The sequence below is a fragment of the Bombina bombina genome, chromosome 1 (assembly GCF_027579735.1).
Source record: "Bombina bombina isolate aBomBom1 chromosome 1, aBomBom1.pri, whole genome shotgun sequence".
Lineage (NCBI taxonomy): Eukaryota > Metazoa > Chordata > Amphibia > Anura > Bombinatoridae > Bombina > Bombina bombina.
In genome coordinates, this window is record NC_069499.1 from 922,882,279 (window position 1) to 922,908,999 (window position 26,721).

Consider the following 26,721-nt stretch of genomic DNA (forward strand, 5'->3'; position numbering starts at 1 on the left):
ATAAAATGAATCCTCAAAAATACAACTTGCCTAATAATTCTGCACTCCCTGTATATGAGAATAGCAGTCGTGTCTCAACTGCGCTATCCGAGGATCCACAGTGGGGGGGGGGGGTGCCAACGCTTTCTAGATAACTGGGACCTTAGGCCTCAGCAGTCCTGTACATAGTGCCTAGGTCATTAATAAAACAAATCTAGTAAATATCTAGTCTCTAAGGTGAAGGTTTATCAGCAAGAAATAGGTTGAGATGTTGTGTTTTCAAGCTAATAATCGGCGGGTTATAGCAGTTTTCTTGGCAGCTCCTGGAGTTGCAACCTGCTAGAGTCGCTGCCCAGACATCCTCCAAATTCACACCAGTTTTAATGCATCTAATATTTTATTAGCTCCATAACATTTACCATTGACCTGAACTTTACTATTTGGTGAATTATTTTAGCTAGTTATGTATACCTATTATGTACATAGAGAGATGCACACTCACAGAAACGAACAACCAGTTCAATAACAATGTTAGCCTGTTCTATGGTGATTAACCACCTGGTTGCAGCTTCTTTTTAACCCAGTAATGCTTTTCAAAGAGTAGAACTTTCCTGTAGTATATTAGTCTGATCCGGCCTATTACGGTCAGTCCAGCACCGAAATACCAGGCAATTCCTCTCTGAACATTGAACACAGCAACCCCACACAATCGTTTCGGCCTTCATTGGGCCTCATCAGTGAGGTGTAGCCATATCCCCCTAAGCACACTGAGCAAAGAGTCCATGTCTGTTTGCCCCTTCTTCTCTATGGTAGACTTAATATACGCAGAGAAAAGCATACTCACAAGAACAAACAACCAGCTCAATAACATTGTTAGCCTGTTCTATGGTGATTTTCCATGTGGGCACAGCTTCTTTTTCTCTGTGATTTTTTTGATTATGTATTCAGGATCATCCTTTACTATAAATATTTCCTATTTTAGGATACTTTTTATCTCCAACGTAAAGGTACAGCTATGGGATCCAGTGTGGCCCCCTCCTATGCCATTCTTTTCATGAGTACCTTTGAGGATAGGTATACTTTTGGAGACAATGGATTTGTTACATATTGCCTACAATGGTTTAGATTTATTGATAATTTTTTTGGATTATGGAGGGACCCCTGGATTCTCTACTACTGTTTGTAGATGGGATTAACGGAATTATGCCATTGCTTAAACAGATTGCAATACATTACTTCACTCTACAAGCTTTCATCCTGAGAGAGTTTTTGGGTCAGTACCAAAAAATCTGTTAATAAGAGTTAAGAGAATTGTTAGGGATGACTCTAATTTAAGGTTGTGTGTGGATGACATGAGTCACAAATATAAAAAATGAAGTTATCCTATGGAAATTCTAGACACATAAAAAATAAGTATTTTAACATAAAAAAGGGAAGAGGTGCAAAAAAAAGAATGATAAAACAATGGTATTTGTATCTGAATATAGCACCTTGAGTGATCCCATTTTCAAAGTAATAAAGAAACATTGGTATTTGCTAGAGAAATCTAATCCATCAGTAGAAGAATTTACAACATTTCCTATGGCATCCTTTAAAATAGTGAGGAATTTGCGAGATCAAGCAGATTTAGGTACAAATAAAAAAGTACAGTTAACTATCTAATGACAGTGAATCCATGCTTAAAATGTTCACATTGCAATTCAATGATAAAGGGCAAACATTTGTTCCAAACTTGTGGACGTGAACAAATGTTGATTAATGGTTTTTATATGTGTCATAATCCCTATTAAGGCCTTTGGGATGCATGTTTACAAAAGATAGCAAAGGCACTGAATGTACCTATAGACACTGTTGGAAGCATAGTACGCCAGCTCAAAGTAAAAGTAATAGTGGTTACACTACCTGGATGGTACAGAAAAAGGAAGCTATCAACGGCTGCAACCAGATTCCTGAGTGATTGCAAAAGACCTGCAGCAAGACTTGGTGGCAACAGGCATTGAGGTTTCAGTTTGCACAGTAAGGCTCATACTAAACACAGAAGGTTTCCATGCCAGAACTCCAAGACGTACACCACTACTGACCCAAAAGCACAAGAAAATAAGCCACAGACTCTGTTCTGTGGAGCAATTAAACAAAACTGGAACTTTTCGGCCCAATAGATCAGCGGTATGTCTGGAGGAAGAAGAATGAAGCAAACGCTGAAAAGAACACTATGCCTACAGTTAAGCATGGTGGTGGCTCGGTGATGCTCTGGGGCTGCTTTGCATCCTCTGGCACTGGAAATCTGCAGCGTGTAGAAGACAAGATGGATTCATTGAAGTATCAGGAATTCCTAGGAGAAAACGTCATGCCGTCTGCGAGGAAGCTGAAGCTTGGGCCTCATTGGATCTTCCAGCAGGACAATGATCCCAAGCATACCTCAAATTCCACCAAGGCTTGGTTGCAGAAGAAGTCCTGGAAGATTCTACAATCACCTGACTTGAACCCCATAGAAAATCTCTGGTGGGGTTTGAAGAAGGCGGTTGCAGCACGCAAACCCAAGAATATTACTGAACTGGAGGCCATTGCTCATGAGGAATGGGCTAAGATTCCTCAGGAATGCTGCCAGAAGCTGGTGTCTGGCTATGCATCTCGTTTGCAGCAGGTCATATCAGTAAAAGGGTGCTCTAATAAGTACTAAAGATGCTTGCCATGAAGGTTTTGAATAATTCTGAGACTGCATTTTTAGTTGAATTTGGGGAAACCACTTGAAGCATTCTTTGTATTGAACTATTTCAATTGCTTTTGTTTGATTTGTTCTTTGCAAACAGCTGAAAGTCTGTAAATTTTGAAAATAAACCTGATTTGCAATGGGGGGTTAATAATTTTAATTACAACTACAGATAATCCTTTTATTACCCATTCCCCAGTTTTGCGTTACAAACACGGTTAAATTAAAATAATTTTTACTTTTGTGATTACCTTGTGTTTAAGCCTCTGACAACTGCCCTCTTATCTCAGTTCTTTTTACAGACATGCATTTTAGCCAATCAGTGCTGTCATAAATAACTCCACGAGTGTGAGCATAATGTTATCTATATGGCACACATGAACTAGCAGTACTTAACTGTGAAAAACTGTCAAAATGCACTAATAAGAGGCGGCCTTCAAGGGCTTATAACTTATCATATAAGCTTTCCTATGTTTAGCTTTCAACAAACAATACCAAGAGAACAAAGCAAAGTACATTAGAAAGTTTTTTTAAATTGTATGCCCTATCTTAATCATGAAAGTTTAATTTTGACTAGACACTTTACAATATAGTACTCAGTAAAATAAGCTTTCATTGCCAGTGATTCTTTTGAGAATCAGGCCCCTATAGCTGTTAGAAAGTCAGACGCCTAGATTTAGAGTTTTGTCGGTAAAGACTCGCGGTGCTAACGCTCCTTTATTCCAGCACACCCTTAAGACAACACTGGTATTTAAAGTTGTCTGAATGGCTGCGTTAGCCTCAGAAATGGGAGCGTTGAGCATAATTTAGCTCCACTTCAACCCTCAATACCAGCGTTGCCTATGGTAGCGGTAAGCTGGAAAAACGCGCTTATGCACGATTTCCCCATAGGAAACAATGGGGCTGAGCTGGCTGAAAAAAAAACTAGCACCTGCAAAAAAGCAGCGTTCAGCTCCTAACGCAGCCCCATTGTTTCCTATGGGGAAACACTCTCTAAGTCTACACCTAACACCCTAACATGAACCCCGAGTCTAAACACCCCTAACCTTACACTTATTAACCCCTAATCTGCCGCCCCCGCCATCGCTGACACCTGCATTATATTATTAACCCCTAATCTTCCGCTCCGGACACCGCCGCAACCTACATTATCCCTATGAACCCCTAATCTGCTGTCCCTAACATCGCCGACACCTATTTCTTTCATGTAATTAGCAAGAGTCCATGAGCTAGTGACGTATGGGATATACATTCCTACCAGGAGGGGCAAAGTTTCCCAAACCTTAAAATGCCTATAAATACACCCCTCACCACACCCACAATTCAGTTTTACAAACTTTGCCTCCGATGGAGGTGGTGAAGTAAGTTTGTGCTAGATTCTACGTTGATATGCGCTCCGCAGCAAGTTGGAGCCCGGTTTTCCTCTCAGCGTGCAGTGAATGTCAGAGGGATGTGAGGAGAGTATTGCCTATTTGAATGCAGTGATCTCCTTCTACGGGGTCTATTTCATAGGTTCTCTGTTATCGGTCGTAGAGATTCATCTCTTACCTCCCTTTTCAGATCGACGATATACTCTTATATATACCATTACCTCTGCTGATTCTCGTTTCAGTACTGGTTTGGCTATCTGCTATATGTAGATGAGTGTCCTGGGGTAAGTAAGTCTTATTTTCTGTGACACTCCTAGCTATGGTTGGGCACTTTGTTTATAAAGTTCTAAATATATGTATTCAAACATTTATTTGCCTTGACTCAGAATGTTCAACTTTCCTTATTTTCAGACAGTCAGTTTCATATTTGGGATAATGCATTTTAATTTAACATTTTTCTTACCTTAAAATTTGACTTTTTCCCTGTGGGCTGTTAGGCTCGCGGGGGCTGAAAATGCTTCATTTTATTGCGTCATTCTTGGCGCGGACTTTTTTGGCGCAAAAATTCTATTTCTGTTTCCGGCGTCATACGTGTCGCCGGAAGTTGCGTCATTTTTTGACGTTATTTTGCGCCAAAAATGTCGGCGTTCCGGATGTGGCGTCATTTTTGGCGCCAAAAGCATTTAAGCGCCAAATAATGTGGGCGTCTTTTTTGGCGCTAAAAAATATGGGCGTCTTTTTTGTCTCCACATTATTTAAGTCTCATTATTTATTGCTTCTGGTTGCTAGAAGCTTGTTCACTGGCATTTTTTTTCCCATTCCTGAAACTGTCATTTAAGGAATTTGATCAATTTTGCTTTATATGTTGTTTTTTTCTTTTACATATTGCAAGATGTTCCACGTTGCAACTGAGTCAGAAGATACTTCAGGAAAATCACTGCACAGTGCTGGAGCTACCAAGCTAAGTGTATCTGCTATAAACTTTTGGTATCTGTTTCTCCAGCTGTTATTTGTATTGCATGTCATGTCAAACTTATTAATGCAGATAAAATTTCCTTTAGTACTGTTACATTACCTGTTGCTGTTCCGTCAACATCTAATTTTCAGAGTGTTCCTGATAACATAAGAGATTTTATTTTTTAAATCCATTAAGAAGGCTATGTCTGTTATTTCTCCTTCTAGTATACATAAAAGTCTTTTAAAACTTCTCTTTTTTCAGATGAATTTTTAAATGAACATCATCATTCTGATACTGATAATAGTTCTTCTGGTTCAGAGGTTTCTGTCTCAGAGGTTGATGCTGATAAATCTTTGTATTTGTTCAAGATGGAATTTATTCGTTCTTTACTTAAAGAAGTGTTATTTGCATTAGAAATAGAGGATTCTGGTCCTCTTGATACTAAATGTAAACGTTTAAATAAGGTTTTTAAATCTCCTGTAGTTATTCCAGAAGTGTTTTATCTCCCTGATGCTATTTCTGAAGTAATTTCCAGGGAATGGAATAATTTGGGTAATTTATTTACTCCTTCTAGACGTTTAAGCAAATTATATCCTGTGCCATCTGACAGATTAGAGTTTTTTGGGACAAAAATCCCTAAGGTTATGGGGCTGTCTCTACTCCTGCTAATGTACTACTATTCCTACGGCAGATAGTACTTCATTTAAGGATCCTTTAGATAGGAAAATTGAATCCTTTCTAAGAAAAGCTTACTTATGTTCAGGTAATCTTCTTAGACCTGCTATATTTTTAGCGGATGTTGCTGCAGCTTCAACTTTTTGGTTAGAAGCTTTAGCGCAACAAGTAACAGATCATAATTTTATAGCATTATTATTATTCTATAACATGCTAATAATTTTATTGGTGATACCATCTTTTGATATCATTAGAGTTGATGTCAGGTATATGTCTCTAGCTATTTTAGCTAGAAAAGCTTTATGGATTAAACTTGGAATGCTGACATGTCTTCTAAGTCAACTTTGCTTTCCCTTTCTTTCCAGGGTAAATAATCATTTTCGTTCCTTTCCTCACAACAAGGAACAAAAGCCTGATCCTTCATCCTCAGGAGCGGTATCAGTTTGGAAACTATTTCCAGTTTGGAATATATCCAAGCCTTATAGAAACCTATAGCCAGCTCCTAAGTACCTATGTAGGTGCGGCCCTTATTCCAGCTCAGCTGGTATGGGGCAGATTACGTTTTCTTCAAAGAAATTTGGATCAATTCCGTTCTTAATCTCTGGTTTCAGAAACATTGTTTCAGAAAGGTACAGAATTGGCTTCAAGTTAAGGCCTCCTGCTAAGAGATTCTTTTATTTCCCGTGTCCCAGTTAACACAGCAAAGGTTCAGCATTTCTGAAATGTGTTTCAGATCTAGAGTTGGCTGGAGTATTTATGCCAGTTCCAGTTCTGGAACAGGGGCTGGGGTTTTATTTTATCTCTTCATTGTACCAAAGAAGGTCAATTCCTTCAGACCAGTTCCGGATCTATCATTATTGAATCGTTATGTTAGGATACCAACATTCAAGATGGTTACTGTAGGACTATCCTGCCTTTTGTTTAGCAAGGGCATTATATGTCTACAATAGATTTACAGGATGTGTATCTGCATATTCCGATTCATCCAGATCACTTTTAGTGTCTGAGATTCTCTTTTTAGACAAGCATTACCAGTTTTGTGGCTCTACCGTTTGGCCTAGCCTCAGTTCCAAGAATTTTTTTCAAAGGTTCTCGGTGCCCTTCTTTCTGTAATCAGAGAATAGGGTTTTGGTATTTCCTTATTTGGACGATATCTTGGTACTTGCTCAGTCTTCTCATTTTCGAAGAATCTCATACGAATCGACTTGTGTTGTTTCTTCAAGTTCATGGTTGGAGGATCAATTTACCAATCAGTTCATTGATTCCTCAGACAAGGGTAACCTTTTTAGGTTTCTAGATAAATTCAGTATCTATGACTCTGTCCTTGTCAGACAAGAGAAGTTTAACATTGATATCAGCTTGTCAAAACCTTCAGTCACAATCATTCCCTTTGGTAGCCTTATGCATGGAAATGTTGGGTCTTAGGACTGCCGCATCAGATGCGATCTCCTTTGCTCGTTTTCACATGCGACCTCTTCAGCTCTGTATGCTGAACCAATGGTGCAGGGATTACTCAAAGATATCTCAATTAATATCTTTAAACCGATTTTACGACACTCTCTGACATGGTGGACAGATCACCATCGTTTAGTTCAGGGGGCTTCTTTGTTCTTCCGACCTGGACTATAATCTCAACAGATGCAAGTCTTACAGGTTGGGGAGCTGTGGGGGTATCTGACGGCACAAGGGGTTTGGGAATCTCAGGAGGTGAGATTTCCGATCAATATTTTGGAACTCCGTGCAATTTTCAGAGCTCTTCAGTCTTGGCCTCTTCTGAAGAGAGAGTTGTTCATTTGTTTTCAGATAGACAATGTCACAACTGTGGCATACATCAATCATCAAGGAGGGACTCACAGTCCTCTGGCTATGAAAGAAGTATCTCGAATTTTGGTTTGGGCGGAATCCAGCTCCTGTCTAATCTCTGCGGTTCATATCCCAGGTATGGACAATTGGAAAGCGGATTATCTCAGTCGCCAAACGTTGCATCCGGGCGAATGGTCTCTTCACCCAGAGGTATTTCTTCAGATTGTTCAAATGTGGGAACTTCCAGAAATAGATCTGATGGCTTCTCATCTAAACAAGAAACTTCCCAGGTATCTGTCCAGATCCCGGGATCCTCAGGCGGAGGCAGTGGATGCATTATCACTTCCTTGGAAGTATCATCCTGCCTATATCTTTCCGCCTCTAGTTCTTCTTCCAAGAGTAATCTCCAAGATTCTGAAGGAATGCTCGTTTGTTCTGCTGGTAGCTCCGGCATGGCCTCACAGGTTTTGGTATGCGGATCTTGTCCGGATGGCCTCTTGCCAACCGTGGACTCTTCCGTTAAGACCAGACCTTTTGTCTCAAGGTCCTTTTTTCCATCAGGATCTGAAATCCTTAAATTTAAAGGTATGGAGATTGAACGCTTGATTCTTGGTCAAAGAGGTTTCTCTGACTCTGTGATTAATACTATGTTACAGGCTCGTAAATCTGTATCCAGAGAGATATATTATAGAGTCTGGAAGACTTATATTTCTTGGTGTCTTTCTCATCATTTTTCTTGGCATTCTTTTAGAATACCGAGAATATTACAGTTTCTTCAGGATGGTTTAGATAAGGGTTTGTCCGCAAGTTCCTTGAAAGGTCAAATCTCTGCTCTTTCTGTTCTTTTTCACAGAAAGATTGCTATTCTTCCTGATATTCATTGTTTTGTACAAGCTTTGGTTTGTATAAAGCCTGTCATTAAGTCAATTTCTCCTCCTTGGAGTTTGAATTTGGTTCTGGGGGCTCTTCAAGCTCCTCCATTTGAACCTATGCATTCATTGGATATTAAATTACTTTCTTGGAAAGTTTTGTTCCTTTTGGCCATCTCTTCTGCCAGAAGAGTTTCTGAATTATCTGCTCTTTCTTGTGAGTCTCCTTTTCTGATTTTTCATCAGGATAAGGCGGTGTTGCGAACTTCTTTTGAATTTTTACCTAAGTTGTGAATTCCAACAACATTAGTAGAGACATTGTGGTTCCTTCATTATGTCTTAATCCTAAGAATTCTAAGGAGAAATCGTTGCATTCTTTGGATGTTATTAGAGCTTTGAAATATTATGTTGAAGCTACTAAGTCTTTCCGACAGACTTCTAGTTTATTTGTTATCTTTTCCGGTTTTAGAAAGGCCAGAAAACTTCTGCCATTTCTTTGGCATCTTGGTTGAAATCTTTAATTCATCTTGCCTATGTTGAGTCGGGTAAGACTCCACCTCATAGGATTACAGCTCATTCTACTAGGTCAGTTTCTACTTCCTGGGCGTTTAGGAATGAAGCTTCGGTTGATCAGATTTGCAAAGCGGCAACTTGGTCCTCTTTGCATACTTTTACCAAATTCTACCATTTTGTTGTATTTTCTTCTTCTGAAGCAGTTTTTGGTAGAAAAGTACTTCAGGCAGCGGTTTCACTTTGAATCTTCTGCTTATGTTTTTCATTAAACTTTATTTTGGGTGTGGATTATTTTCAGCAGGAATTGGCTGTCTTTATTTTATCCCTCCCTCTCTAGTGACTCTTGTGTGGAAAGATCCACATCTTGGGTAGTCATTATCCCATACGTCACTAGCTCATGGACTCTTGCTAATTACATGAAAGAAAACATAATTTATGTAAGAACTTACCTGATAAATTCATTTCTTTCATATTAGCAAGAGTCCATGAGGCCCGCCCTTTTTTGTGGTGGTTATGATTTTTTTGTATAAAGCACAATTATTCCAATTCCTTATTTTATATGCTTTCGCACTTTTTTCTTATCACCCCACTTCTTGGCTATTCGTTAAACTGAATTGTGGGTGTGGTGAGGGGTGTATTTATAGGCATTTTAAGGTTTGGGAAACTTTGCCCCTCCTGGTAGGAATGTATATCCCATACGTCACTAGCTCATGGACTCTTGCTAATATGAAAGAAATGAATTTATCAGGTAAGTTCTTACATAAATTATGTTATTCTATTTATTACCCCTAATCTGCCCCCCCAACGTTGCCGCCACCTACCTACACTTATTAACCCCTAATCTGCCGACCGGACATCGCTGCCACTATAATAAATGTATTAACCCTTAAACCGCCGCACTCCCGCCTCGGAAACACTATAATAAATTTTATTAACCCCTAATCTGCCCTCCCTAACATCACCGCCACCTACCTGCAATTATTAACCCCTAACTCCCGCCCCCAACGTCGCCGCTACTATAATAAAGTTATTAACCCCTAAACCTAAATCTAACCCTAACACCCCCCTAACTTAAATATAATTTAAATAAAACAAACTAAATTTACTATAATTAAATAAATTTTTCCTATTTAAAACAAAATACTTACCTATAAAATAAACCCTAATATAGCTACAATATAACTAATAGTTATATAGTAGCTATTTTAGGATTTATATTTATTTTACAGGCAACTTTGTATTTAATTTAACTAGGTACAATAGCTATTAAATAGTTAATAACTATTTAATAGCTACCTAGTTAAAATAATTACAAAATTACCGGTAAAATAAATCCTAACCAAAGTTACAAATACACCTAACACTACACTTTCAATAAATTAATTAAATAAATTACCTACAATTAGCTAAACTAAAATACAATTAAATAAACTAAACTATAATACAAAAAAACCCCACTAAATTACAGAAAATAAAAAATAATTACAAGAAGTTTAAACTAATTACACCTAATCTAAGCCCCCTAATAAAATACAGGGGGGGTAGTGTTAGGTTTTTTTAAGTGGGGATCAGGTGGGTTTTAGAGTAGGGGTATGTGGGTAGTGGGTTGTAATGTTGGGGGGGTTGTATTTTTATTTACAGGTAAAAGAGCTGATTACTTTGGGGCAATGCCCGCAAAAAGCCCTTTTAAGGGCTGGTAAAAGAGCTGATTACTTTTTTAATTTAGGATAGGGTAGGGCATTTTATTATTTTGGGGGGCTTTTTTATTTTATTAGGGGGCTTAGATTAGGTGTAATTAGTTTAAACTTCTTGTAATTCTTTTTTATTTTTTGTAATTTAGTGTTTGTTATTTTTTGTACTATAGTTTAGTTTATTTAATTGTATTTTAGTTTAGATAATTGTAGGTAATTTATTTAATTAATTTATTGATAGTGTAGTGTTAGGTGTATTTGTAATTTAGCTTAGGATTTATTTTACCGGTAATTTTGTAATTATTTTAACTAGGTAGCTATTAAATAGTTATTAACTATTTAATAGCTATTGTACCTAGTTAAAATAAATACAAAGTTGCCAGTAAAATAAATATAAATCCTAAAATAGCTACAATGTAACTATTAGTTATATTGTAGCTATATTAGGGTTTATTTTATAGGTATTTAGTTTTAAATAGGATTAATTTATTTAATGATAGTAAATTTAGTTTGTTTAATTTAAATTATATTTAAGTTAGGGGGGTGTTAGGGTTAGACTTAGGTTTAGGGGTTAATAACTTTATTATAGTAGCGGCGACGTTGGGGGCGGCAGATTAGGGGTTAATAATTGTAGGTAGGTGCCAGTGATGTTAGGGAGGGCAGATTAGGGGTTAATACAATTTATTATAGGGTTTGCGAGGCGGAAGTGCGGCGGTTTAGGGGTTAATACATTTATTATAGTGGCGGCGAGGTACGGTCGGCAGATTAGGGGTTAATAAGTGTAGTAGGTAGCGGCAACGTTGGGGGGGGGAAATTAAGGGGTAATAAATATAATATAGGTGTCGGCGATGTTAGGGGCAGCAGATTAGGGGTTCATAGGTATAAAATAGGTTGCGGTGGTGTCCGGAGCGGGAGATTAGGGGTTAAAAAAAATTATTATAGGGTTTGCGATGTGGGGGGGGCCTTGGTTTAGGGGTTCATAGGTAGTTTATGGGTGTAAGTGTACTTTATAGCACAGTAGTTAAGAGCTTTATGTTCCCGCGTTAGCCCATAAAACTCTTAACTACAGACTTTTTTTTGCGGTTGGAGTCTTGTCGGTAGAGGGTCTACCGCTCACTTCTTCCAAGACTCGTAATACCAGCGTTAGGCAAATCCCATTGAAAAGATAGGATACGCAATTGACGTAAGGGGATCTGCGGTAGCCTCGAGTCGCGGAAAGAAAGTGAGCGATAGACCCTTTCCTGGCTGACTCTAAATACCAGTGGGCGTTAAAAAGCAGCGTTAGGACCCCTTAACGCTGCTTTTTAACCCTAACGCAGAACTCTAAATCTAGGAGAGAGTAAACCAATTATCCCATTGCCTAACTCCCCTCATTGTAATAGTTTTTATATGGCTCATTAAGTGTAAATTACTGTGCATTTAATAGTTGTACTCTGGACTTCTGCTGCCATAAAATCTATATCATAAATAAAATTAATATCTTTTGAAAATCTGATGTATTGATTTTGTTTTCAAATTGTTAGTAATTCAGCAGTAAAATCTGACAAATCTGCGACATGTTTTTTTAAAGTACCCAGGGTACTGGGTACTTTATTTAGTAAAATTGCCACTGGGAATATTTTTGTAGGGCTTCTTGTTATTTCTCACTGAAATATATTTGTATGCATGTTCACAGGCTCTTTAAAGGAGTATAAAAGGCCAACAACAATATGGTCTAATGTATTTCAGCATTTAATTTTGAAGAATAATTATTGTAACTATTGTAACTATTGAAGTCTTCTGAGGAGCCACAATGCATTACCACTTTTGAGCTAAACACAAATCTCATGGGCCAGTAAGAAGCCAGTTAGATACACGTTTTGTGTATAAGGCTTTAGTGACTGTGCCTGATCAAAACAACCTGTTGAGAGCTAAGAAACGCGTTGCATAATTGTTTATTTTTACTGCAATTTTTATTAAAGTTTTAATCTAGTTAACCTTAACTTAGATAGCTCCTTTATTATTGTCTCCTTCTATTTTGGTATTTGTCTGCAATCAGGAACTTTAACAGAAGAGTGTACCTGAGGAGAAAGTCAGCTAGAGACTAGAATATCCAGCATGCCCTTATGCACTTTTACTCCTATAATGCCAACAACATTGTGAATTACCCACTTGGGATCTTTTGAGCTTGTTACTATATAACAATACAGTCTACACTATGAGATGTACTTCTATGCTTGATTTCCAGGGATTCTAAAGGGAGGCTTTTCTATTTGCCAGAAAGAACAACCTGGTTCAGTCAGCTGGTGACTGAGACATCAAGCCTGCCTTACATGCACTATTGTTTTGGTAGAGCCACTCTGATTGTGAGTTACCTATTTGAGATATTTAATTTATCTTTTTGAATATACAGTCTACACTATGAGGTGCCCAATTGTGTTTTATTTCCAGATTCACATTTTGCCACCAACTACTACTCAGATCTTCTTGTTAACATTGTGGGAATTGGGCGGTTCTAAAAAATAATATTTTGAGGCAAACACATTGACAACTGGGGCTAGGAGTCTGTGGGTCCCATGTACAGTGCAGTGGAGGTTCCATTAATCTTATTACAAGTGGCAAACACTCCTTGGTGGAGTTGGGTGAGGTCCACACTTGGGGTCAGGTGGGTGGAGGCATTGTTACTTGTGTTCCATGGGGAGGGTCATGGCAGGGGACGTAGAGTAACAGGTGTTCTGAAGGTAGCGTCAGGTGGTCAGGGGTCTGGTAAGGCAGTTGTGGACATCACCTGCATAAAAGGAAAGGAGTTGGTAGTAGTAATGTTTCCTTTTTTTTACTCTCCTCTGCCCAATGGAGGTGCAAAATAGAAGTATGTGGTGCACCTCTCCCCTTTAGAACAGCCAATGGTGCGGGATAATATTTAATTTGGGGGCAGGGATGGGCTGATTGAGGTCAGTGTGTTGCATGGGCAGGGCTGGGCTGATGGAGGTCAGTGTGTTGCATGGGCCGTGGCAAGAATTGGGGGTCCAGGGGCATGGCTAGGTAGAAAAGGACAGCAGGGAAGGGGCATTTTCACATTATGTACATAATGGTGATACAGACTACAAGTTTAAAGTTTATTGCACTACTGTTCTCCCAGTAGAACCACTACTGTGTGCGGCATTAACCTTTTGCAGAGAATAGGTAGTTAGAGCCATGCGTTAGTACAACAATGAAACGTTCTAACACCTTAAACCATTTTATTATTGCAATATTAAGCCCCTTGAAAAGGGTATTTCCTCTGATTGACCAATTAGCTAATGCATGATTCTTACCATTAATGTTAACTGACAGGTGTCTGAGGCATAATTCCTTCCCCTTATTCAGACAGCAACCCCAATTAGTGAGGTTTAAAAGACGCATATTTTTTTTTCTTTTCCTGCACTTTTCTCCAACTTGACGTAAATGTATTTTTTTAATGAATAGCATATCACTGCTTTTCCCAAACCCCTTTAGGCAAAAATCTTGCATAATGTTAGATTGCCTGCTTTCTTGTGTTTCATTGTGTTCTACTCACCTCCAGTGTGATATTGTGCAACAATGTCCTTGTTAAAATAATATATTTAAAAAGCAGCTTTGAATTTCCTTGATTTAGTTGTGTCCTTGTTCAGTGAATTTCAATAACACAGTAACACACTAAGGATTCTAGAATATTTTTTAAAAAAAAAATGCTTTTCTTACAATAGTTTTATCCCATTGTCTCCTTGGGAAACATTGTGAGTTTTCATTTATCAACAGAATAATACTTCAATTATAATCCAGCAGTAAGGAAGATAAAATTAAAATAAGTTTATGGAGAAGAAAACTATCAGCATCTATTCTTTATAGCAGAGTTTCATAATTCCAGTCCTTAGAGCACACTAACAGGCCAGATTTTCATGATATCTGAACTAGGGCAGAGGTGAAATAATCATCTGATTAACCTGGTCTCAACCAAGGTTAATCTTGAAAATCTGTGCTGTTAGTGTGCATTGAGGACTGCAATTGACACTACTTTATTTTGAAATTCAACAAAATTGGAATCAATCAGTTACTAACCAACTCTGAAATTGAAAAATTTGTGGAAAAAAAGTACAGAAATTCACCCTGTAACTGGATTACTGACATATTATCTAGGCTGTACCTTAGGTTACTGTATGTCAAGGGTGCCCATACTTTTAAAGGGCATGGAAGGCAAAATGAAGTGCAATTTTTACATCCATGTCCCTTGAAAAGGAACAGATACTGTAAAATTGTTTTTCCCTTAATGTGTTTCCAATTACTTGTTATACCAGCTGCAGAGTATAAAATGTATGAGAAATGGCTTCTTTATGTTTATTTTTGTTTATGAAATAAATGGCTTTGTTCTTAGAAACCAAACCCATTAAAAAGGGTTGTTCTTGCAGGGAAATCAGATCTCCTGATTGCATCACTTTCTATACACATACTTGCTTCTTTATATTATTTATAGCTGTATACCAAAGTCAAAAACTTAGGGCCCGATTCTAAAAAGTTCTCTGGTCTGGTGGTATTCTATAAGAATGCTCGCCAGTCCTTCTATTTCCCTGGTGGAATTATATAAAGCTTAAGGAGCTGATTCATTAAATGCTGGGCGGACATGATTCACTGTAGCGAATCATGTCCGTACCACATCGCTTGTGAAATGTTTGTGCAATGCCGCCCTCTGCACATTTGCGGCATTGCTTCTTAACTTATGTTTCTGGCAATCCGGTAACTGTGGGGGTAGATTGCAGCATCCGCGGAATCGCGGATTAGTTAATCTAATTGTCTCGCTAAGGGGTGTATACTGCATTCTCATATGGGAAGGAGATGCATACATTACAAATGTGCACAGTAAAATTGTAATTTAAAAATCATAGAAAAAGAATAACTGAACCATTCACACAATAATACGCAGGGAAAAAATGTATTGTTAAGGTGCATCAAAAATATTAACAAAATTGTTCACCAAGAATCGTATTTTATCAAAAACGTAAAATTTGTAAGTAAATTACACCGGAGTAAATCATATTAACTACGCACAGTGTAAATCACTGGATGTGCAAAAAAAGGAAGAAATTAGTACTTAAAAGTACAAAATACAAAGCTTAATTGTTTTTTTCTTTAAATGGGCTGAACAAGCAGGGCCGGATTTACAGCCCAGGTGCCTGTTGGCACAAAAATCTAAGGCGCCCCCACGCGCTCCTGGTTCCCATGTATAAACCTATAGATACAGCCTACAACTTTATAGAATTATGATTTTTTTTTTACAGCAGCTGCTAATTTTGCCACATAAAAGGCAGTCCATGATCTATAACAAAACATTCCAGACGGTATTTGCCCAGTATGATGAGATTCCAGTCAGAACAGTATTTTTTTTTTTTTATATAATTTATACACAAAAAGTGCAGGTTGTCTAGACTGGGGCTTCATTTAGAAACTTTGCTGACCAAGCCTGCAATGTGCACAATCAACCAAGGGTTAGTTGTTGTTTTTTAAAGTGTGTTTAACCTGTGTAACAGCCCTGGCATTTTGAATTTTAGCAATAATATTCCTACCTATGGTATTTTATATGAAATATTACACTCTGACTGTACAATTAGTCATTTTGATTTTGACAGCCGCTGCTGCTGCAGCTGATACATGCCCACCATGCACTCAGAGCGTTCTGTAATAGCGCACAAATAGTCACTGTTACTCCCCATAAAAAACAACCGCCACACACTTACTCTCAAGCCGCTCTGGCTGTTATGTCCGCATTCAATGGAGAAAGGGACCGGACCAGCCAGCATAGTGGCCATCTTTGTTTAGGGCAAAGTTATTATCTACTATGGTGAGTGAGGGCAGAGCCGCAGAGGTGTGTAGAAAAGGCTCTGTAGGGACATGCCTACTCTGCCTAATGGCAACAAGAATGTTCTGTGGGCGTGTATGAAATTATCTCTCAAATCCCTCTGTAATTCTCTAATCATTTTCACCCAGCATATCTCACAGTTTTTTCTCACAACTTACAAGATGGCAAGCTGTTAGTAAAATACTCACTACACTGAAAACAGAGTCATTTGACTTGTATTAGCTGGAATATTAAAGTGTAAACATACGCTGGGGTCTCCCTCTGTACTTTGTTCTGTATTGCAAAGTTTTATCTAACAGAGAGCTCTCGTTAATTCTATGGGTGAAATCTCACCACTCAAACAGACCGCCCTTTTTTTTATAGAATTCCATGAGGGATGTCCCTGTGAGTGTTGGAGTAAAAAACATGTTTAGACCTGAAACTTTTTTAGAATTTGCCCCTTAGAGAGAACAATTGAAAAGTAACATTTTATTACTTGTCTCTTCTAACCCACATGGGGTGTGCAATGGCTATGTTTACACAGCTTTTCTATAGCCTATACTTATCTATAGAAACTGTATAGGTAGGGATACCACGGACAAAATTAACTATTTAGAATGCTGAAATAACGGTAAATGAGAAATTGTAAACAATTTAATACAGGTAAAATGGATCATTCGGAACAAATTAAAGGGGAGAAAAAATAAGGTACACTGTCCCTTAAAATATGCATTTTTTTGTAAGCTGGCAAAGCATATACAGTATGTAGTTTATGTGTATTGTGACCTACACGTACAACATATGCATGCACAGATGTTTAGACACAGATTCATACATGCACAATGCAATGATAAAATAACCCTTCTCCTACCTCCATCCACTGGCCTTGGGACTGCATAAGTAGCACTACACATGGATCCGACTTGTTGAGTGTATCTCTGTCCAGCAGGTTCTTACAGCACACACGTAGCTCTACCTTAGATACACACGTGGCCGTGACGACTCCAAGAGAGGAGGGAGAGGCCAAGTCTGAGATCTCATTAACCATCATTTTAACAAAGTGATTGGTGTTATCTGGGGTCAGAGGTTAATGATGGAGCAGGGGAGGTCCAGCTGGGGTTACAAGGTGGTAGTACTGGGATACAGCTATGAAATGATGGTCAGAATGATGCTGCCTCGTCCATCGTAACGTGAAGAGTATCTCTGTAATTTCCTTTTTTTATAAACACACACACTTCAGCTCTGATAAAACCAAAGAACAAGTAATCAGGAACTCACAGCTAAGTAGGTGCCAAGGTACAGATACTGGTCACTATGTCTTCTGTCAAGTGATACGTATTTATAAGTCAATTCTCATCTTCTTTATATGCTTCTTGCATTAAATGTTTTCCATCCCAGGAGCCATTAGACGTGTATTACTGTGTAGATGTGGCTACTTTTATCTCTTCTTCCTTGTTTCAGATCTCTGGATTTGGTGACTCCAGAGTCTCAATTTCCTTTGAGAACTTTAAACAGGACTTTGCTTTTCTATTACTGACCAAGTAGACTATAGCCGTGATCTCGGTCTATAGCAAAACAAACCATGTGGTACTAAAGAATGAAGGATCAAGATCATTTGAATATTTTTTTTAATTAGCTGACAAAAACAAATCTACGATGAGCTGGTAAATTGTGTCCCTGGAACACAGATAAATCCTTGTAAGAAGATGAAACACATAGAGTGGCGTGGGTCTCTGTGCCTGCAAGGAAAAACAGATCTTTGTCATGTATCAGCAGGGATTATATTGCATATAACAGTGTATAACTCCTACTAACTAGAGGAGGCGGCAAGACCTTGCATAGCTATATATTCTTATGCTACATACACAGCTAACAATGTGTCACAGACACTTTATTGTGAGCACTTAGCTACAGATGCTATTCATTTTGATTCCAGTATAAAAACAGAGGTTATACACAACAAAACATTTGATAATTGCAGGATGTCTTTTGTGTGCTATAAATATGTCCTCTTGTCTCTGTATACTTCCATTTCAATGCACTTACATCAAAAGGCTCAAATGTGGGAGACACATTCAATATGACGCAAACTCAGTCAATCCAAACACTCGTAGTCCCCTTTTTTCCTTTTTCTACTCTGTACTTCATTTTTGACCTACAACTAAAATATTCTATGGCAAGACAATCTCCAAACCCGAGATCTATGCCCCTTTTCAAAAATATTATAGAATAAATTATTCTGCAATTATTTTCTAAAAACATATGTGTAGACAAGACGGTAGGAGCTGTAAATAAAAATTAGCTGTATTCAGTACAGTGGTGTATTTACGTTTGTGAGAAATCTGCTGCCTTCAAAACATCCAAGCTCCCGCAATTTTAGCGTATATTTGCCTCATATATTTCTGAAACCAGTGGCCAGGGATGAGGATGCCCAACCACTAGAGAACCAGGAATCACTGATCTGTAGTAAAATTAATAAATAAAACATTTGTAGGACATTTGAGTGGAATAGCATAATTCCATAAAACTATCCCTTTAAATACACGGAACCCCTCAGCAGGGGCACCCTTAGCATTTGTGGGGCAAGACAAATTTGTGGGGGCCCACAGCCCAGCGCTCTTTTTCTCCTCCCCTGTATGCCCTGTGCTCTGTATGACTCACCCCGTCCCAAAATTAAGTGTTACCTATATATATAAGAAAGCAGTATATATTACACCTCCTGATACCATAAACACTTCTTTAAAAATAAAATACAGGATATAAATTACACCTTTCATACTCTCACCCCTGAAAGTGCTCGGGCCCCCAAAATGATGGGCCCTGGGCGGTGCCCCTCTGGCCCTGCCCAATAGCCTGCTGCCCTAAGTACAGTCCTTGTAAGCTTTGGCCAAAATACACCCTTGTCTAGACACCATCAAGTAGTCATAATTCAGAGCATGCCAGTTTAAGAAACATTTAAATTCCCTTATATAATCACATTCACTTGCTTTTCTTTGTATCCTTTACTGAAAATCATATATACAAATCAGCAGCAGCAATGCACTACTGGGAGCTAGCTGTTGATTGGTGGCTACACACATATGCCTCTTGTCATTGGATCAACAGAGATGTTCAGCTACCTCCCACTAGTGCACTGCTGCTCTAGAGCTGACCTTTAATTGGGTTAAACATATAGCTATGTGTAAGCAATAGTGCAATAATAAAATGCTCTAACATATCATTTTTTTCTCCACTTGTATGTCCCATTAAAGGGACAGTATACACCAATTTTCATATAACTGCATTTAATAGACACTATTATAAAGAATAATATGCACAGATACTGATATAAAAATCCAGTATAAAACCTTTTAAAAAATTACTTAGAAGCTTCGAGTTTAGCTCTGTTTAAAAGGTTACCAGAACACCCACTGCAAGTGGGAAATATCAGACCCTCCCCCCCCCCCCCCCCCTCTTCCTCTGCATATAAAAAGACCCTTTACACAAACAGGAGCAAGCTGGAGTCGGTATACATCAGTATTCTCCTAAAACTTTGGGGCTTGGTTAGGAGTCTGAAAATCAGAGCAAAGTTATTTAAATAAGCAAAACTATCTATTTTTTTAAAACAAACAAACTGTAAAGGCTATATACATGGATCATCTACAAACGATTTATGCAAAAAAAAATCTATTTTTTTTTGTGACTGATTGCTACATATGCATAATGCTTACTTTGTGTGCTGCCTAATACTGTTTTTAAATGTTATATATTATTAATAAAGTTTACTAATTTTGTATTCAGGCAAATCCATTATACATTCTTAGTGAGTTTTTGAAATATTTATTTGTGCAGTAAACAAAAGATACACATTTTGTGTGCAACATAAAGACACTAATATTCAATTGGAACTATCTTAAACATTCATTCACTCACCCTGCAAAAAAAATTGAATAGGTTTATAAATTGTCAAATTGTTTTTCCCTACAGATACCGCACCACAAATTCTCCGTTATCTATCAAATTCTGTTAGTTGGAGGGGTTGTGGGCTAGAAGGAAATGCATATCTGGTTTCACTGTACTCTCATACAACCATTTTTGAAGTTGGCAACAAAAGAGATGGAACGGGTACTTTCTATTCAGATGCCTTTAGATCCCATGATATCTATGTTTGATAAGCATCTCTTGCATGTTCCGATCTTCAATACTACATATCTTGATTAAAAAAAGCCAAACAATTGATACAACAATTATGGGAACAACAAACTGTTCCAGTTCTGAAAGAAAAGGTTCAAAATGTCATCACAATGTTGCTATTAGAGAAATATCTCTACTCAATAAGGAAACAGATGGATGACTACTATTCAATTCAATTTATTTGGTATGAGTACATGACAGCTACATAATTGCCTATCTTCTGTTATACCTTATTATTTCCTCTCTCCTCTCTTATCCTTGAGGATACTTGCCTAGATTTGCTAATTTTCTATACAATAACAATTTGAACCTATTTTCTGCTGATGAGAGTTAAAAAAAACTCAAAACAGTTGCCAGAAGTGGTTTGTATTGCTGCATCCCCCATAAAGGATGTTGCTGTGTTTAAAACAGTACTTTGAAGCAAAAAGTGTGAGATATTGTATATTTACTTTGCATATCTTACCCAGAGTTCCCTGGTGCATTAGTAATAGTGTATACAGTGTATTTCTGGGGAAAAGCAAGTGGGATACTTACCTAGATTTGCTAATTTTCTATTTAATAATTCTATGGGGTCGATTTATTAAGCAGAGAATGCTGCATCGACGCCCCATTGTTTCTGGTCCGCCAGAAAAAGGAAGTTAAGAGCAGCGGTCATCACGATCCAATACGATCGGGTGATTGATGGCCCCTGCTAGCGGTGGATTGGCCATGAGTTAGCAGGGGGTGGCATTGCACAAGCATTTCACCAGAAATGCTTGTGTAATTTTAAATGCTGACAGCGTATCATGTCCGCTTGACCTTTGGTAAATCTATCCCTATGTCTCTTACTTTTATAAAATGGCGGATTTTAATCTCATGCTTTTAGCTCCACCATAACTCAAATGAGTATCATTGTGTCTTATCCTCTGAATACTATACATACATATAGCAATGTGAAAATCCTTTTTGTTCCCATGAAATAAAAAAGGAGAGGTTGGATGCCTAAATATTATGTGACATTTTTATATAGCCTAATGCTGTAAGCAATATAAAAATCATTTTCTATGTCAAGAGAGCATTTGGTTATGTGTTTTTCAATTATCTATATTTTTCTTTACTTTTTGTTAAAACACGTTGTAACTTTTTCATGTTTATTAAATAACAACTAAAAAAAGAACTCTTAGTTATCTGATCTATGCCCTCCACTCCTTGACCTCTTTAATCTTTATCCATTATGTTATGAACTTGACCACCTCCAGCATAAAAAGCCTATCTATTAAACATCATTAATGGAAATTCAATCTAATACTTGTGACCTTGCTGGTGGCACTGAGGTACTCTATAACATAGGTAAGTATAATTTTGCCACAAAGAGGATTTGGTCAATAAAAGCATCACAGGAATGACTGTAAAGTCTTGCACAAATAGTTCTGTGGCTGAAGTGGAAAATATTTTATGTCCTACTATACTGCAGATGTGCCTAAAGCAATGACTTTGAAGGTGTCCCAGTGTACTGTTAACCTTTCAGCCTCACATTATATTGTACAAATTGATGTTTATTGATAGGTTGAACAGGGGAACGCCCAATTAGCCAGAAAAGTGCAATGTTGTATGCCTTCTTTATAGTTTTTTTTTTATTTTTTTAAAGTGAAGTATATTTAAATATATGATATAAAATTTTCACAGGTTTTTTTTTTGTTTGGTTTTTCTCTCAGAACCACCAAGACTTAATTGTCTGAGAACTTTTATATAAAATTATAGCATGTAGACATAAATGAGTAGCCTTTAAAACAGTGAGAAAATCATTATGGGAAATATATAATGACATAATACAATAACTTCTCCATAAAAGAGAAATGTAAAACTTTCCTCTATTTTTGGAGACTGAATTCGAACACATTGCAAAAGAGTGAGGAATTAGGGATCTAATTGTAGTGGTCTACTAGATTTCTCCATCAATAGCACATTATGCAGGGAGGAAGAGGAACATCATTTCATACAGAAAATTCACAAAGGCAGCAGGACATTTGTGACAAACATGGTATTTTGCCCTATCAAATGAAAGTGACAAACAAGCCTTCAAATTTTTGCAGTATGGATTGAAAGTGCTGACAGAAAATATCAGTAATAGCAGAGAAAAACTGAGGTAATGCTATGATTTGTATGTGAGCGATTCACTCTACCCAATATATCATCTGTCTCTTCCATGAATTCAGAGTGTGCTCGAGCCAGGTGTGTCATAACCAATGTTTTCTTTCCACTGGCAGGAATGCAAAGTCACTTGTCATTGTCATGAGAGTAACACATAATGACTGTCATTTTGTCATAGAGATACAAGCAGAGTATTATAATATTATAGTCAAGTTAGGAGATTCCTACATTGTCACTGTCAAAACAGAAGTGACTTTGTTTTATCAGAGGATAGTAATTCAGATGATGAGTGTCCAATTGTTGTGGACATATAGTCCCAAAATAATACTAACAACATATATAAGTCACAGGCAGAAGAGCATTATCATCATAGCAGTGTCATTAACAGGAAAGAAACTGGACATTAGGTTTGTAGTTGACAGCAATTATTAGGTAACACAATGTTATTCATAACCTATAATAATAGATTTACCCGAGATCAAAATTAATCTCAGATTAGTCTAAAATACCTAACAAAATCCTTCTAATTGGGATAATGAATGTGTAGGGAATTAGATTACTCAAGGTGATTTACAGATTGCATTACCCACTTCAACAAGTTTTGTTTGCCAAGGTCCAATACACTCATATTGTGCTGCATGAAGGGGGTATTTAGACACGTTTTTTCCCAGTTTAACTCATCAAACAGCATGACTGATGACCTGAGTACCTTAAAGGGACAGTGTACTGTATCTGTTTTAGCTGCAGTGTAATACATTGATTACAAATAACTCCCTTACTTTTATTTTGTAATTTGAAATAGTTGTTTCTGCATGTTTTATCCCCACTTATACTGAAAATTTATATAATTAAGTATTCACTATGAAAAAGCCATGCAACAGTAATCAGGAGAAGAAACTACACTTCCAGTGGGAAGAAGTAGAGATAAGTACTGAAATTGTTATCTCTAAGGCCCGATGATTGAAGCATCATTGAAGTAGAGATACATTTGAAAAGGATTCGTCTCGGGATCGAGACTGCAGTAACATTTTCAAAAGGGCTGAAATCTATGTTTGAAGACAGTCTCGCCAAGAGACGTTTTACTATACATCTCTGTTGGAGGCCATGCTTTTATGATACTGGCGATATTAACTAGCAGGTCAAGTCCATAACAGAGCCTAAGGAGCAGATCTGAGAACTGCATTACATGTAGCTACTACAAGAGCAACTATGCACTGAGGGAGCGCTGGAATTCTGCTATAAGCACTGAGGGAGCGCTGGTATTCTCCTATAAGCACTGAGGGAGCGCTGGTATTCTCCTATAAGCACTGAGGGAGCGCTGGTATTCTGCTATAAACACTGAGGAAGCACTGGTATTCTGCTATAAGCACTGAGGGAGCGCTGTTATTCTGCTATAAGCATTGAGGAAGTGCTGCTGTTATTCTGCTATAAGCACTGAGGGAGTGCTGGTATTCTACTATGAACACTGAGGGAGCACTGGTATTCTGCTACAAGCACTGACGGAGTGCTGGTATTCTGCTATAAGCACTGAGGAAGTGCTGGTATTCTGCTATAAGCACTGAGGGAGCTCTGGTATTCTGCTATAAACACTGAGGGAGCACTGGTATTCTGCTACAAGCACTGACGGAGTGCTGGTATTCTGCTATAAGCACTGAGGGAGCACTGGTATTCTGCTATAAGCACTGAGGGAGTGCTGGTATTCTGCTCTAAGCACTGAGGGAGCGCTGGTATTCTGCTATAAGCACTGAGGGAGCTCTGGTATTCTGCTATAAACACTGAGGGAGCACTGGTATTCTGCTACAAGCACTGACGGAGTGCTGGTATTCTGCTATAAGCACTGAGGGAGCACTGGTATTCTGCTATAAGCACTGAAGGAGTGCTTATATTCTGCTATAAGCACTGAGGGAGCGCTGGTATTCTGCTATAAAAACTGAGGGAGCACTGGTATTCTGTTATAAGCACTGAGGGAGCGCTGGTATTCTGCTATAAGCACTGAGGGAGCGCTGGTATTCTGCTATAAGCACTGAGGGAGCGCAGGTATTCTGCTTTAAGCACTGAGGGAGCGCTGGTATTCTGCTATAAGCACTGAGGAAGCGCAGTTTTTCTGCTATAAGCACTGAGGGACCGCTGGTATTCTGCTATAAACACTAAGGGAGTGCTGGTATTCTGCTATAACCACTGAGGGAGTGCTGGTATTCTGCTATGAACAATGAGGGAGCTCTGGTATTCTGCTATAAGCACTGAGTGAGCGTTGATATTCTGCTATAAGCACTGAGGGAGCACTGGTATTCTGCTATAAGCACTGAGGGAGCGCTGGTATTCTGCTATAACCACTCAGGGAGCACTGGTATTCTGCTATAAGCACTGAGGGAACGCTGGTATTCTGCTATAAGCACTGAGGGAGCGCTGGTATTCTGCTATAAGCACTGAGGGAGCGCTGGTATTCTGCTATAAACACTAAGGGAGCACTGGAAAAGCACTGATGGATCGCTAGTATTCTGCTATAAACACTGAGGGTGCGATATAAGCACTGAGAGAGCACTGGTATTCTGCTATCAGCACTGAGGGAGCGCTGATATTCTGCTATAAGCACTGAGGGAGCCCTGGTATTCTGCTATAAACACTGAGGGAGCGCTATAAGCACTGAGAGAGCACTGGTATTCTGCTATCAGCACAGAGGGAGCGCTGATATTCTGCTATAAGCACTGAGGGAGCCCTGGTATTCTGCTATAAACACTGAGGGAACGCTGGTATTCTGCTATAACCACTGAGGGAGCGTGCTGGTATTCTGCTATAAGCACTGAGGGAACGCTGGTATTCTGCTATAACCACTGAGGGAGCGTGCTGGTATTCTGCTATAAGCACTGAGGGAGCGCTGGTATTCTACTATAAGCACTGAGGGTGCGCTGGTATTCTGCTATAAACACTGAGGGAGCACTATAAGCACTGAGAGAGCACTGGTATTCTGCTATCAGCACTGAGGGAGTGCTAGAATTCTGCTATAAGCACTGAGGGAGCGCTGGTATTCTGCTATAAGCACTGAGGGAGCGCTGGTATTCTGCTATAAACACTGAGGATGTGCTGGTATTCTGCTATAAACACTGAGGGAACGCAGGTATTCTGCTATAAACACTGAGGTAGTGCTGGTATTCTGCTATAAGCACTGAGAGTGCACTGGGATTCTGCTATCAGCACTGAGGGAGTGCTAGAATTCTGCTATAAACACTGAGGGAGCGCTGGTATTCTGCTATAAACACTGAGGGTGCGCTGGTATTCTGCTATAAACACTGAGGGAACGCTGGTATTCTGCTATAACCACTGAGGGAGCGTGCTGGTATTCTGCTATAAGCACTGAGGGAACGCTGGTATTCTGCTATAACCACTGAGGGAGCGTGCTGGTATTCTGCTATAAGCACTGAGGGAACGCTGGTATTCTGCTATAACCACTGAGGGAGCGTGCTGGTATTCTGCTATAAGCACTGAGGGAGCGCTGGTATTCTACTATAAGCACTGAGGGTGCGCTGGTATTCTGCTATAAACACTGAGGGAGCACTATAAGCACTGAGAGAGCACTGGTATTCTGCTATCAGCACTGAGGGAGTGCTAGAATTCTGCTATAAGCACTGAGGGAGCGCTGGTATTCTGCTATAAGCACTGAGGGAGCGCTGGTATTCTGCTATAAACACTGAGGGTGTGCTGGTATTCTGCTATAAACACTGAGGGAACGCAGGTATTCTGCTATAAACACTGAGGTAGTGCTGGTATTCTGCTATAAGCACTGAGGGAGCGCTGGTATTCTGCTATAAACACTGAGGGAGCGCTATAAGCACTGAGAGTGCACTGGTATTCTGCTATCAGCACTGAGGGAGTGCTAGAATTCTGCTATAAACACTGAGGGAGCGCTGGTATTCTGCTATAAACACTGAGGGTGCGCTGGTATTCTGCTATAAACACTGTGGGTGCGCTGGTATTCTGCTATAAGCACTGAGGGAGCGCTGGTATTCTGCTATAAACACTGAGGGA

At 38.7% G+C, this 26,721-nt stretch overlaps 1 protein-coding gene across 1 annotated transcript in view; it reads right to left on the reverse strand.

Annotated features, from left to right (window-relative positions):
* CPNE7 (copine 7) overlaps positions 1-17,446 on the reverse strand; it is a 402,966-nt gene extending 385,520 nt beyond the window's left edge. Inside the window, exon 1 of the mRNA XM_053688669.1 lies at positions 17,267-17,446. Within this exon, the coding sequence (XP_053544644.1) occupies positions 17,267-17,446 (180 nt within the window). The remainder of the gene's footprint in view (positions 1-17,266) is intronic.
* Positions 17,447-26,721: the final 9,275 nt, after the last annotated feature.